At 25.2% G+C, this 15,429-nt stretch overlaps 1 protein-coding gene across 1 annotated transcript; it reads right to left on the reverse strand.

Annotated features, from left to right (window-relative positions):
- Positions 1 to 606: 606 nt before the first annotated feature.
- On the reverse strand, positions 607 to 6,816 carry LOC145843283 (mitochondrial nicotinamide adenine dinucleotide transporter SLC25A51-like). Its single transcript, XM_082950750.1, has 2 exons — positions 6,683 to 6,816; positions 607 to 1,726 (listed from the first exon to the last, which is right to left on the reverse strand). The coding sequence occupies exon 2, from the start codon at positions 1,692 to 1,694 to the stop codon at positions 789 to 791; it is 906 nt and encodes a 301-aa protein (XP_082806876.1). The 5' UTR covers positions 1,695 to 1,726; positions 6,683 to 6,816; the 3' UTR covers positions 607 to 788.
- Positions 6,817 to 15,429: the final 8,613 nt, after the last annotated feature.

A 15,429-nucleotide genomic window follows, 5' to 3' on the forward strand; every position in this document is an offset into this window, starting at 1 on the left:
CTTTTACTTACACCATACACAATTAACTACTTATATATGTCTATAATTATTTCTTAAAACAATTAGATATATAATAAACAAATATAGTAATAAAGAAAGCTTCATATATTATAAAACAGTGATTTTTACACCAAGCAAATATTTAATAAAAAAACTTAACTTAAAAAAGTGTTAAGTTTTTTGTATCAATAGTTTTTTGTTTGTCGTATCCAAAAAAACTTAAGAACTTAAAAAACACAAAAGGACAAAAACTATCATATCAATTTTTGTAAGGAAAACTAATTTCAAGATGTTCTCATGATTTGATGCTAGGTTTTTTTAGATACATAACTCTTTTACTATAGTTAAAAAATAAAGAACACTCTATTATCAGTGAGAAGTATTATTTTAAAAATAATTAAATATCAAGTTTTTTTTTTGTTTTATTAGACTGTGCCTTACTTCAAATTACTTAATTATTGTATTTACTTTTAATATGAAAAAATAGATGTTTAATATAAAACTGGATATTTGTTTAGCATAGTTTAAAACACATTAATCCTCTTTTAAATTTCATCATAACTATGTTTACTTTATAAGATTGTTACTAATAAGCTATTTTGTGGATCAATAAATTAAAAAAACACATATACGTATAACAATGGAAACTACAAAACAGACAACTTCAAATAGTCAATATAAACATAGTATAAAACAAAACGTATACAAAAGGAAAATCAATAAATAAATTTTTGCACTATTCAAAATTACCTATTAGAGAAAGTTATTTAGAAAAAAAATCCTTGGAACTATTTGTGCTTGAGTTTCAAGTAAGCATCGATGAAGTAGCTGGACAGGACGTTGAAGATTCCCCACCCCAGCATCGACCGCAGCACGTTCATCTGCACTCCCCTGTAGATCTTTGTGATCGAGTAGTTCCTCTCCCGGCAGATGAGCTTCATCGTGGAAGTGAACGAGTGGAACTCGGTGCCCAAGTTGGACTGCATGCGCACTTTCGCCACGTTTATTGGGTAGATCAGCGTGCTGCTGAAAGCCCCGATGACTGATCCGGTGAGAAAGTTGTAGATCATGTCGCTCACTCCGCTGCACTCTCCCTTTGAAAACTTTATCTTTTTCTTGATCGGCTCCCTGAAGTTGTAGAATAATCCCACTCTCAGTGAGTTCCTGTAAGCTGTGACTGAAAGTCCCCTGTAGAATTCGGCCAAACTATAGTGCTTTAAAACATGATTGATAAAATGTGACGGGGAAGAAAACTTGGCATTGAATTTAGGGTCCATCATGGCATTTTGAACCCTGGTGAAAGGCGTGAAACTGGCTTCCAATGTCCCAGCTATGATACTTGCTGCTACGGCCGAAGAATTAAGACTCAGACCAGTTTGCACTCTCACTATATCCTCAATGTCAAGGTAGGAACCAAAGCTCAATGACATTGAGGCACTTCTTTGCAGAATGGGGGCAGTGAAACCTCTGTACAAGTTTTTAGTTCCTTCTTTGACCAGTAGTTGGTAGGCTTCCCTGGCAGTCTGTCCAGACAGCTTTTGCCTGAATACGAGCTTGTTAAGAGGGTAGGTCATACCTTGGGTGCTGACAGAAGCTGCAAAATTGCAACCCAGAGCGGCATATCCTGTAATGTGATTTACTGGAGTATTTATCTTGAAATTTGCTTCTTCTGTGCTCAATACAGTTTCGTTCATTGTGTATTAAATTTGGCAGTAAATTTTAGATTCTGTTGAAATAAATTAACTTTGATAAGCTGTTATCAACTTGAACTTTAGAAAAAAAAATGTTTAACCATATAAAGATTAGTTCTTATTACAGTATTATATACATATAAATTTATTCAGATACATAAAATGATAGTGTCAAGTGCAATATAATAAGACTTAAAAACATATAGCAGGGTTTTTCAGTTAAAAAACTGTATTAAATAGTACAACAACAATGAAAAGATACAGTAAATCTACTTTAAATGTATTTTTTAATAAAAAAAATTATTAATACAAAAATAAAATTCTTTATAATTGATTTATTCAAATCTGATATAAAATTTATTAATGTTCATGCAAAAATAGTGTTAAGTTCCAGACTTCTTAGTGATTTTTGTTTAAAACTCCAGGTTTTTTTTTCAAATTTCTCAAATTCAAGGATTTTAGGCTTATTTTGCCTAAATTGTCAAATTCCAGGTTTTTCCAGGACTTCTGGTTTTTTGCAACCATGTAAAAAGAATTTTCTAAGTCATTTGTATAAATATTAGCTAAATAAAGGGAACGGGTCAAAATTGCACTAAGATAAATTTGTAGGAGGGGACAAAATTGCACAAAGACATTTTTGCACCAAGGGTCAATTTTGCACAGAGGGTCATTTTTGCACAAGAGTAAAAACTAGAAAATACAGAAAAACAAAACTAACAGATTATTATTATAAAAACAAAAAAAAAGTTACTGACCAAGGGTGAGGGTTAGGTAAAACAGTGATAGTAAAAAAAAAATAACAAGTAAAAATATTAATAAAAAAAAAACCAATTGAGGGTTAGGGGTAATAGTGATAGTAAAAAAAAAGAATAATAACAATAGATAAACTAAAGAAAAACTAATTAAAATTAATAAAACAATTATAAACTAAAAATTTTAAAAAATTCAATCCGTGTAAAAATATCTCCATGCAAAATTTTCTGCTTTTGCAAAAGTGACCCTTTGTGCAATTTTATCATTGTGCAATTTGGTCCTCTTGTGCAAATTTGACAGCTACCCAAAAAAGAAATACAACACTACTATAAAAATATTGGCATCAAAAAATAAGATTAGAAGTTTTCAAAAAAAAAAGTTAATCAAAACCTACATTTCAATAACAAAGTAAGTCATTATGCACAATTCTAAACACTAATAAAAAAAAATTTAACAAAAAAAAAAAGAAAAAAGCAATGCTAAAAGCTATAAACCTAACAAAGATGTAATTTTTAAGATCTATATTATGAAAAGATAAATAACAAAATTTATATAGAAAAGAAACAAAAAAAATAATTACTTCACAACATAAGAGTATTGTATTTAATTAGTATAAATTTTTTTTAATTAGTTATTTACAAAATATTTAAAAAAAAAAAGGTAATTACCTAGGATGATGTTGCACCAATATCAGGTAGATATTATACTACATTCGATGTCTCTTTATATCAACAATTTTAGACTTAAAATTAAACTTTTTAGCTTAATAAGTTTAATCTAAAATGATACTTTGTTTTAAACGAGTCATATTAAGTTTATTAATATTTTAATTTACTTATTAAAAATTGAAATATTTAATCGATTTTATCTTACAATATCATAATTAATATAAACTATTGTAAAATTGAAGCTATTTATTTTATAAGTTTTTTTAGATTATGATTAAGTTAAGTATAATTTTATTTTTGTATTTGTAAAGTATAAATTTTTGGCCTAAAATTATGGTTAAAAAAGACATCAAATATAATATAATTTCAGCTTGATATTGGTGCAACATCATCCTAGGTAATTACCAAAAAATCATATGATAACTCAGTACTTATGACTACAACTAATTGCATATAAAATGAAATAATAATAGCAAAGTTATATTTTATTGTATTCTTATTAATCTTCAGATTTTAAAATACTTTGCATAACACGGAAAGCTTTTCATAAAATAATAATCACAAGTATTATCAGTAATATTAAATTTAAATTTTTAGGTTAAAAAACTTACCATTTAGATAACTTTAGATCACATATCAAATTCAGTGATACTAAACTAATAAAAAAAATAAATGTTGGTATTTCATGTATTCAATAAAAGTTCACAAAATGGTTTTAAACCGTAAAGTTTTATCTTATTTTGAGTTATTTAAGAGAAAAAAAAAATCATGCTCTATCAATGAAAAAAGGATATATCACTTTCAAATTAGGTTGATATTTAATTACTACAATAAGAACAGGCAGTTTGCATTTTAGCAAGCAAAAAATGCTAATACATCATTTTAAAAACAGCAAGTTAACAATAACTTTAAAGTTATCTTTCAATTGGAACTGTAATGAGGGTGACAGCAAAAAACTACTTTATAACTAAAAGTATTAAAAAATAATTAATAAACATACTTTATATTTGAATGAAGTTGACCACTCTTAAAGCAAAAGTAAAAACAGCCTGCTGAGTTACTTTAAACTAGCCTGAATTTGTGATAAAAATTTTTAAAAGTATTGTAATCCAGAAACCAAAAAAAAATTCTACTTACTAAGCTTAAATACTTCTTATTAGAAACGTAACAATAGCATAAGGATAGATAGAATTGTCTAAAAAAACATAAATGAATAAAATAAACTATAAAAATTAGTCTGAGATTTTAGAAAACAAAAAACTTATCATAAGTTTTGAAATAAAAAACCTGATTTTTATTCCAACTTTCAAATTTTAAGTGGGCTGAAAAGTACACACGATCAAATTGTATCTCACAAACAAATTACAAAAACCTTGATTATTTCAAAATTTTATAACTACTAAAGCAAAAAATTCAACTGGTGTTAATATGAAATTTATAAAAATGTCTATGAACTTTTTTAATTTTTTGTCCAAACTCTTTTTTTTTTTTTTTTGAAACAGGTGGAAAAAGGGTAAAAAATTACAAAAATAATAAGTCAATATTAGAATATCAAACATATTGATGAAAAACAAAAATAATGAAAAACTGCTGGAAGTTTTCAATGTGTTTGTTACTGCTTTATTTACTTGCAGTTTTTTTACTGATACGCTAGAGTAAATTTGTTTATTTATTTTTCTAATTTTTTATACCACTTTTTAAACCTTACCCAAACACCTTATCTAACACTAACCCAAAACCTAACAGTTTTACCAAAAAATTAAAACTGCATGTACAAAATTAGTCAAATGTTTTACAACTAGCAATGCTACAAACTCAATTAGCACTTTAAAGCTTCCACATTGTTTATTATACTTGTTTTAAAGAATAAATGTTTTGTCATGTTATTTAATTTAAATTAACATTTAATTACCAGTTGCTACTAGCGTTATTTGTTTAAGTTTGATGAGTTTTTAGTATATAAGTAGTCAAAGTTTGAGAGTTAGTAGATTTCTTATGAATGGTGCAAGATAAAAAGACAAAAAAAAAACTCATTGAAAACTTAGCTCTTCCTACAATTCTTGAAAATAGTTTCAAAATTTGTTCAGTCTTAAACTTATTAAGTTTAGGAAATCTGTCAGAAAAAAAAAAGATTTATAAAAGCATAGGGGCTAAATCATTTTTTTCACAATTTGAAATAATTTTGTTTAATTTTAAGAAAGCTACAAACTTTTTTACATATTCTTAAAGTTCAAAATGATTTTTGAGATATAGCAGTCAAAGTCAGAGACCACAATAGGTTCCTTATGAAGTCGTAAACTAAAAAGGTTAAACAGTTTTTTTGGTTTATTTTTGTTTTAATTTTTTTATTTTAAATTTTTTTTAATTTTTTTAGATAGAATGTTTCAAGTATTGCAAAGAACATTTCTGAAAGTTTGAGACAATTATCTCTAAAATCGTAGAAGATAGATTTTTAGTGAAATAGTCTTTTTCTGCCTTTTTAGTTTGTACCTCCCATAAGGAACCTAATTTGGCCTCTGACTTTGACCAGTTATATCTCAAAAAAAAATTGTAATCTTAAAATTGTGTGTAAAGGCATTAGCTCAGTTCAAACTCAACAATATTAGATCAAATTGTGAAAAAAAAAATATTTTTCCCCTATGCTTTTAATAAGTTTTTTATTTTTTGACAGATTTCTAAAACTTCATAAGCATTAGACTGAACAACTTTGGAAAAGATGCTCAAGAATTGTAGGAGATAAATTTTCAATGTGTTTTGTTTTTTTGTTTTTAACCATAGAAAAAAGGTGTTTCATGTCAATTTAATTTCCAACTCTATAATTTTTATTTTTATGTTTATTTTTTTAAATCTACTTAATTTCAATGCCTCACTATACAGTATAGTGCAATTGTTTGTGTTTACCTGTTTATAGCTTATATTTTTTTAAAGGTTTTATGGCACTAATAATTATCTTAAGTTTTTATTTTTAAATTTTAATTTTCTCAGCACATAATTAACTCACATAAATTTCACATTATTTGTCATTTTTACTATTATTATTATATTACAGATTTACATTTTAAAAATCTGCATTGACGTAAAACAATGTGATTGTGTTTCTGAAAATGATAAAATTTAGAAAAATTAATTTTCTTCTTGGAAAGATTACTCTGTGAAATTTGTTTTTAACTCAATAGTAAAGTTTTTAAACATTAATGAAAGTTCATGATAAAAATGTTTTGGTTCATAGGTTTTTATCCAAATCTATTTACAAAATAGATGAAATTTTATTATTTTTTTAAAATTCATTAACACTGACTTACAATTGATACTTTAAGCTTTAATTTGAGATCCAAGGTAAATTTTATAAAAAAAAAAATTTTCCATGATTAAGTCAAAAACTTGGATACAAATAATTGATAACAATAATAACTAGTAAGTATTAGTAGTAATTAGGCTCAGTTAAACACACATATCAAAGAAACATTTTTCTTAAAATGAAGCAAGATAAAATTAACTGTAATTTCAAACACATAGCTATTAAAACCAAACTGATGCTTTTATTTTACATCTTATTCTAATCCAACCAACCAGGAAGGTAGCTTGAACAAATTTGCAACACTTGAATTTCCTTAAACAGGGAACTATTCTTTGTTTTTTAACATGAACCATGAGTTTAGTTGGTAGAAATAAAAAAGGCAGTTGATTTGTTCCTGCTATCAATTAAACCCTCTAGATCTGATTTAATTTATATAATCTGTTATGATTTCAATAACAACAATATAACTTTAATTTTTATTTTCTACCTGAATCAATATTATAAAATGGTTATTTATTTCTATGGTTGTTATGTTTTATATCATTTTATTATATATTATACATACTTTGCATCTTATCTAAACTTCACTACTTCAATGTAAAAATTGTTCAAAATTCAAGGTTTTTTTAAATAGTAAAAATTTTCAGGTTTTCTTTGCCTAAATTCTCAAATTCTAGGTTTTTCAAGATTTACTTTTTTAATTTGCTTAACTTGAAACTCAAATTTTTAGGTAATATCTCTCAACTTATAAGGGAAATAAATAAATTTATTTATATTTATGTGTTTAAATAGCTTGTTTAAAACAACTAAGTATCTTTTTAGACTAAACATATTAGGCAGTTCATTATTTATAAATTTTATTTTAGGCTAAAAATCAATGTTTTTAACATAAAAGTATTATTATTATATTGTTTATTGTGCAATGTTGGACTCAGGCATCAAAACCTGTGCCACTTAAACAGGAAAACAAAAAGAGAAAAAGAAATAAACTTATATTCAACACTTTAAGATAAATTATATGTATTTACAAAAACATAATTTAAATGAAAACACAAGTTAAACACAATATGATATACAAATGAACTAAATTTAAAATAATTAAATCAAAAAATTCAACTTTATACACACATTAAAGAAGTTTGTTTAAAATCATTGCTTATAAAACAAAATTCATAATTACAAAATAAATAAAAGTAAACTAATAGTTTGTAGGGGGGAGGCTTAGGGAAAAAATATTTTTTTCTTTTGTTTATAGTGGAAAATCAGTGGATTTTACTGGTATTTATTGTATTTAAATCAAATCTTTTTAGCTTTTTAGCTTAAATTTTTTTTTCAATTTATTTCCTTCTAGTTGATATTAATTTTGGAAAAACTAAAAAACTGGTTAAAAAAACTTTTATATTTGCCATTATAATTTTGTAAAAAGTTAATAGATCAAATTCCCATCTTCTATATTCCAGTGATTCCAAGCCAAATTTAATCATTCTATCATTATATGATGTGTAAGATATGTTGCAACAACTACAAATATGACGGGTAAAACTCCTTTGCACAGATTCAATTTTATTAATGTCCTTTTTTAAATGGGGGACCAAATTTGGGTACTAAACTCAAGTTTAGGGCGAACGTATGTTTTAAATAGTTTTATCAGAATTGAAGCAGAATTCGTTTTAAAACTTTTTAATATTTGATAACATGAAGTTTGTGCAACCTTATATAAATAGTTGATATGTTCATTCCATTTTAAATTTTTGGAAATATAAATTCCTAAATGTTTAAAAACTTTAACTTCTGGTATTTTGGTGTTATTGATTAAGAGGTCAGTTGGAGAAGATTTTTTTTGTTAATGGTTAGAATTTTACATTTGCTAGGATTTAAGTTTAGCTTTCTTGTTTTTAACCATATGTAAATATTATCTAAAGATAGTTGTAATGAAGTATTTGACTGACTAAAGATTTTGGCATCATCTGCAAATAAGCTTAACTCACTTTTAATATCAATGTTTGAACAAATATCATTAATATAAATTAAAAAAAGAAGGAGACCAACTACACCACCTTGTGGTACTCCACTGTAGATTGTTAATGAGTCAGAAAGCGTATTATTGATGAGTAATCTTTGTGATCTATTATTTAAAAAGTTATAAAACCAATCAATTAAGTTTTCATGTAGCCCATACTGATTTAAAAATTTTAATAATCTTTTGTGTGATACTGAATCAAAAGCTTTTTGAATATCCGTATAAACTACTATAGTAAATTCATTTTTGAGATAAGGAACTAACCAAGAATGTGAGCATGTTAACAGTTGAATGGTTGATGAGCGGTTTGGGACAAAACCAAACTGTTTGTTAGTTAATAATTTGTTATCAAAGAGGTGATTGAGAATTTTTACAGATACAATATGTTCATAAACTCTTGAAAAGCCACATGTTAGAGATATTGGTTTGTAATTTAACGCATCGTGTATATATACCTTTCTTGTGCACTGGAATAATAAAAGATGTTTTCCATTGTTTTGGAACATCAGATAGTTCTAGAAAGTAATTATATATTAATAATATTGGAAAATTTTTGATTGGATAACATGCTTGATATAATAGGGTGGAATGTTTTCTGGCGTTCTAATGATTTTATCTTTTAGGTGGTTAATGTCTTCATAGGTTATGAAAAAACTTTGTATTTTACTACAATTCTTTTGGGGTAGCTTAAAAAACTGGTAACTCTCATCTTTTTTAAAAACTTTTTGAAAATTTATGTTAAAAAGTGTGGCTATTTCAAAATCTGAGGTTACTGTTTTGTTTTTATCATTATCATATAAGAGATGTATGGAATTATTTAACTCAAGTTTAGTTAGATTTAACGTAGCTATAAAACTTTTTTAAATTTGGGTTTTTGCAGAATTTGTTTACATATTCAAAGTTGTATTTTTTAACAGCTAATTGATATTCTTTAGACTTGTTTTTGTATTTTATCAAAAGTGATTTATTTGTTTTACTTATGTTATGGTTGAAAAAGTTGTTAGAAAATATAACTATGAATATAAGACTAATTACACAATTTAAGCTTGATATTGATGTTACATCATCAGGGTTGCCACTTGTTTTTCAAAAATATTTCCAGGTTTTTAAAAGTACTTATTTTGGGGACTATATTTAGTTTAAAGTTATTTAAAGGTAAAAAAAATGTGTTGAATAGTATAAAAACATTAAAAAGATACTGTAAAGCTACTTAAAATGTGTTTTTTTTTTTAGGAAATAAATTTTGATAATGGCAAAAAAATTTTATCTATATGGTAGATTTTTTTCTGTCAAATTAAAATTTTTCTACTTAGCATGTAAAAACTGTTTAAAATTCCAGGTTTTTTCAGGTATTATAGTAATTTTTGTTCAAAATTCCAGGTTTTTTTTTGCCTAAATTGTTAAGTTCCATGTTTTTCCAGGTTTCCAGCTAAAGTAGCAACCCATGCAATCATGCATCATGGTAATTACTAAAAACTTTGTTTGAGTTAAAAATAAACATTAGTTACAGGGAAAGTTTATGTAATAGGGAAATTTATAGAAGATAGGTAGAAAGACCAAAGTCTTTTCAGCCTTAGAAACACCCAGCCTCAAAAATGAAAAAATTTTAAAGCTAAAAAAACTGCTGTTTGGTAGGAAGTTAAGAAAATAATATGCTTTATCATATAGTTTAATGTAATCTGTTTAATTAGGATGAATAGAACTACTAAAAATTAATTATAACTGAATTTTTAACAACCCCTTAAAATTTTAAAACAGAATAGTTCACTTCCTTTTGTACAAAATTCTCTTAAGCAAATACTTCATAATTCTAGTCATTTCTCATACAAACAAAATTATTTTATTAGTTGTTTACTATATTTAAAACTATTTATTCACTGTTCAAAACATTAGCTATGCTGTCATTAAAAAATACTAGAAGATTTAAATAACAAATAAAGATCGATGTTAGTTCAAAATAGGGATCGGCACGGCAACGTTTACTGTAAGTGGTTCAGATGTTGAACAATTTATTCTTTGATGGGTAAGGCACTTTATTTAGTTCAGTTGTTCGAAAATACTACATATGACTTTTTTTGCTTTTTACTTCAAACTAGTGATCTTTTGAACCAACAAGTTTTTGATCCGTCGGGATCCAAATCAAAATATTTTTCTTAAATTAGGTTCCGACCGGATCCGGATATTTTTGTAGTTGAAATGCTAAAGTTATAAGTTGCTTGTAATGTAAATAGAATACAAGCTTACAAAATTAATTATGTATTAAATGCTACGTAATTTAGTAAAACAATTTGAAGAAAGCTTTTAAAGTGCTAATAAAAAACAAATTTATTAGTATTGTTGGAATAGTTTATTTTAATAACGAACAAAAAAAACAAAAAACGTTTTGCTTAAAAAAAAACAAAGTTCTTTTTTTTCATATGCATGCAAAACATTTTAACGATTAACTTGTACTTTTTTTGTTTGTACAATTTTGTTGAGTAAAAAAAAATATGGACTTAAATAAATGCGTAAGACAGAAAAAGAATCACTAACAAAATTAGAGTAGTTTACATTTAAATTCAGGTTAAATTTTTAATGCAACATACAAACAAAAACGATTACCTTCTCGAGTGTTTAAAATTTTTAAACAAAGCTTAACAGAAAATAACATTGAACATAAAGTAGAATTGTAGTAATAATATTAGTTAAGGTCTAAATTAAAATAAGAACTACAATTCAAACATAAGGTTCTTAGATTCGACTTAAGACTAAGCTTTTACCATCATAATAAAGAAAATTAAATAGAAACTAAACTAAGAAAATGTTTAAAAAGTAAAAAAAAAAACAATTGCAAAATTTGTATCTGCTAAACTTATATACTACAAACAAGTTGTTATAGTTTTTTTAAGTTGTGCTTGATAAGAAAAAAACAATTCACGAGTTTTTGGAAGCAATTGATTACGCTTTTGCTCGTACAAGTTACCAGCTTCAGAAAACTATTATCTTTTAAGTTCTCGTAGGAGAAAAAACATAATGATATACGAACCGAAATAGGTTCAAAAGTAAAATTATTAAAAGTAGTGTTAAACTATATGTATAATTGTTAAGTAAGAACGGTTATGCAAAAAGCTAAGATTAAACGCGATAACTAAGTAGCTTATCATATTTATTTTAAAACGCCTTAGATTTATTTGAGAGTCTAACAAAAACAATTATTATATTTTATATGCTGTGTGCAAAACTTTTAAGTCTAAACCATAGGTCAAAAGGCATTTGTAAGTTGCAGGCCTAGAAATTTTCCTTAAAAAAATTGAAATGAAGCCGCTGTAATTTAAAATAAAATTTAACATTTTTTTATTAGTAACAATGGTATAACACTAACTAACTAATATAATCTGACTTTTATCACATTGTATTTCTATAAAAATCACAAATTAAAAATTATTATAAAACTTGAAATTTCTAAAGTTATAAAATACATAAAATATAAATTGCTTAACTTTATACTTTCCTTCATTTCTATTTATATTAAGCTGTGAAGTTTGTTTTCATACCGTAAATGGATTGTTCTTTTAAAAACAATATTAAAGTTTTACAATTTCTAAACTGTAAGATATAATAACTAAAGTTTTTAGCTAGTAAACCGTTTAAAGGCTGTAAAAACTACTACTTTCTAAAGTTTTATAAGCCAGTGGTCGTTAAATCGAGCATATGTGCACACTAGTGCAGTGGGCATCGATATTTTTTACTGTGCACAGAAAACGTAAGGTTAAAAAAAGTTTCAGAAGATGCCTTTTTTGTCTATTTCTATAAAAAAAGATAGTTATAACATAAATTAACAGTTCTTAAACAGTTATTTGTATACCAAGGCACTTTAAATTTAAAAAATAGTTTTCTAATAATAAAATTAATCTTAACTAATAATTATGCATTTTTTATAATCTAGTATGCACAAAAGTTTTTGTAAGTTATTTGTTGTGCACAGCTTTTGAAAAAGTTGAAGACTACTGTTCTAACTAAGCTATAGATAGAATAAAAGCTTATGTATATTGAGACTAGTGACCTATTGAATCCACAAGTATAGGATTCGGCCAGATCCAAAAATTTTTCAAAATAAGTTCTGGTCAAAACCGTATAGTTTCTTCAAACTAAGATGCGACCGTGTCCGGATCCAAAAAGGCATTATCGGGCCGAATCTTAATACTTGGATAGGATAGATCACTACTTCAAAACTCATAATATCTAGTAATAGTTTAATTGATTTTTTATTTCAGGCCGCAGAGTGTATTAAACTTTTTATGGAACTAATCATTTTTTTTGTTGAAGTCTTAGACCCCTAATAAATTTGTAAGTTTCAAAGTTATTTTAGCGAGCCGAATTTACGTGTTTTAGTTTCGCCTTTCGAGGGCTGGATTAATTTGCCAAAAATTAGCGGACCGTACGTTGTCAAACCCCATTTTAAAAATTTAGGCAAAAAATGTAAGCCATTGAGAAAATTTTAAAAACTAGTTACAAAATAACTAAAGCATAAATACTACTTATCTTTTATGTATTTGAGTAAAGATGTTTTGTAAAACCATTATAAACTCTTTTCTAAAATCTAAGTTGTTTTTGTTTTGTGAGTTTGAAAAAAATATATTGTTAAATTTTTTTTTTTTAATCTTTATTTTAAAATACCAAAGTTGATGTTGGAATTTGTAAATAAAATAAGTTTTGTATTTTTTTACAAAAAATTCTTAAACACTTTAATTTTAGAAAATTATATTTAGAAGATATACAAATGAAATATTACTTTTAAAATTTGTGTGGATTATTTGTTACTTCTATTCAAGTAAAAAAAAATTATAAAAAATATCTACTACAATAATAATTGGTTTTAAATGTTATTATACTTTATTAGACTTAAGCAGATAAGCAATGTCAGTCATAGTTAAAAATTTATGAACAATTTTTTCTCCGGCTTGTCCGACAATTAATTTTTAAATGTAAAATATAATAAACTATAACACTTTTTTTTTACTTTGTAAAGATTAGTACGCAATAAAAAAAATTAATGAACCGGTAATATATTTAGTTAGAAAATTTAAAACTATAAAAAATACATTATAAGAAAACTTATGTGCAAAGAAAAAGGTGTTTAAGTACAAATAGTTGTTCTTTTTGAACTTTTAAGCATTTTAGCTTTCTTGTAAAATGCTTTTATCGTCTAATAAACTCCCTAGCCATTTTACCAATGCAAAAAGTTTAACTCTTACAGATGTATACTCCAATAAAGTAAGTACTTTGTTTTTTACGACACGTTTACTTATATTGTTTTGAAAACTAAAGTTTTAACAAAAATCTTATAGAAATTCAATTTATCAAGGGATTGTGGATGTAAAATTGGCAAAAATGTAGAATAAAAAACTAATAAATTATACCAGGTAATCAAAGTTTTAAAGATTTCTTTCCTTTCTAAAATTCTATGGTATTTCAAAAAGTACCAATAATATTATTTTCCAACTTTATCTTTAAGAATTGTTACTAACATTTTTGTATGTTAAGTGATCCTATATTTTTTTCTGGACTAATCTTATACTTTTGAGTATAAGTGTAGCTAAACCTATCTAATATATACAAATTTAAAAAGCCTTTGAGGATTATGTTTTAATTATTTTCTGGAAACCACCACCTAAATAGTTAAAAAACCACCACTAAAAATGAAAGTTGAACCTTCAAAATAATATTTTTTTGTAAATAAGTCTCTAAAAAATTGAGTTTTAGTAATCTTTTTAAAAATGCAAATATAGTTAACTGCAGACTGCAGTTTTAACCACAAATGTTTAGTTTCAGTTTAAAACAACTTACCAAAGTTTATTAATTTGTTTAATAGATGTTTTAAAGGATGATTAAATTTAGCTTAAAACTTTGGTCTTTTACCGCTTTCTTTTTATACAGGATTTATGTTTCATTTATAACTAATAGCAAATATTCAAACAAACATTTTTTCTTATTCAGTTCTTTAATAAGTACAAAAATAAAAGTTTCAAAACTTACACAATCGTATATATTTTTTAATTTTAAAATAAAAAAATTAAATCAATACAAACAAAACTATTAAAATTGAAAATAAAAAGTAAAAAAGTACAGAAGCTAAAACTTCTGTATTAGGTTTAAAGTAGTTTTCTTAATACTTTTAACATTTTTAGAACAAAAAACTTTTACAATTATTTCTTTTACATTTTTATAGTTTAAAATTAAAAATATAACAACTGTAAAAATTTAGTTAAAGTTTATAAAAAACTTGCATAAAAATAAGTAGTATAAACAAAAAAGAAACATTTATTTAATGCTAAATTTTACTAAAAGTTATAAAGTGTTATGATAATGATGTCATTCACACATGTCTTCAATGTTGTTTCTCATATTAAGTTGTACTGATGAGTTTTTTGAGCGAAAACGTATACCCAAAATCAAATTCTTAAAATAAATGTTTAATTTTTATCTCATTTACGAAAATTGATGACTATATTTGCCTAATTCAGACGTAGATATTGTAAACAAACTAGATGTATTTAAAAGTCATAACAGCTACACGTGATAAAAATATTTACAAGTGTATACGATAATATAAAATTTTGTATAAACACCTATAAAATCGACCTTTTAAATCAACAATCTAAGCAATTGAACTAGCTTTATTATATCAAATAAACAACTCATATACTTTTCGAGAAAAGTTTGTACGTAAAATACTCTATTTTTGTACAAGCATAACTCTAAGTAACGCCTACAATTTGTTTGATTGTAAGTTTAAAAACGTATCACCTATTTTCGTCGTGCGAAAACAAGTTTCAGTTTCTAAAAAACAACTTTAGAAATTATAATTTGATATTCCTGTTATTAAATTAAGAAACGCTAATGGTTTTTTTAATTAACAGCATTGGTTTCTACGAAAAAATATTAGTGGTAAATAACTTTTATGTTTACTTTTGAGTTAATTGAAATATATAATTTCTCTATATTTCGCAGTAGTCTAAA

This window comes from Thalia democratica, chromosome 1 (genome assembly GCF_965202585.1).
Source record: "Thalia democratica chromosome 1, ktThaDemo2.hap1.1, whole genome shotgun sequence".
NCBI lineage: Eukaryota > Metazoa > Chordata > Thaliacea > Salpida > Salpidae > Thalia > Thalia democratica.

What these genes read in the sequence shown, in the direction of transcription:
- LOC145843283 (XM_082950750.1), bottom strand. Translation starts at nt 1,694, where the DNA reads ATGAACGAAACTGTATTGAGCACAGAAGAAGCAAATTTCAAGATAAAT.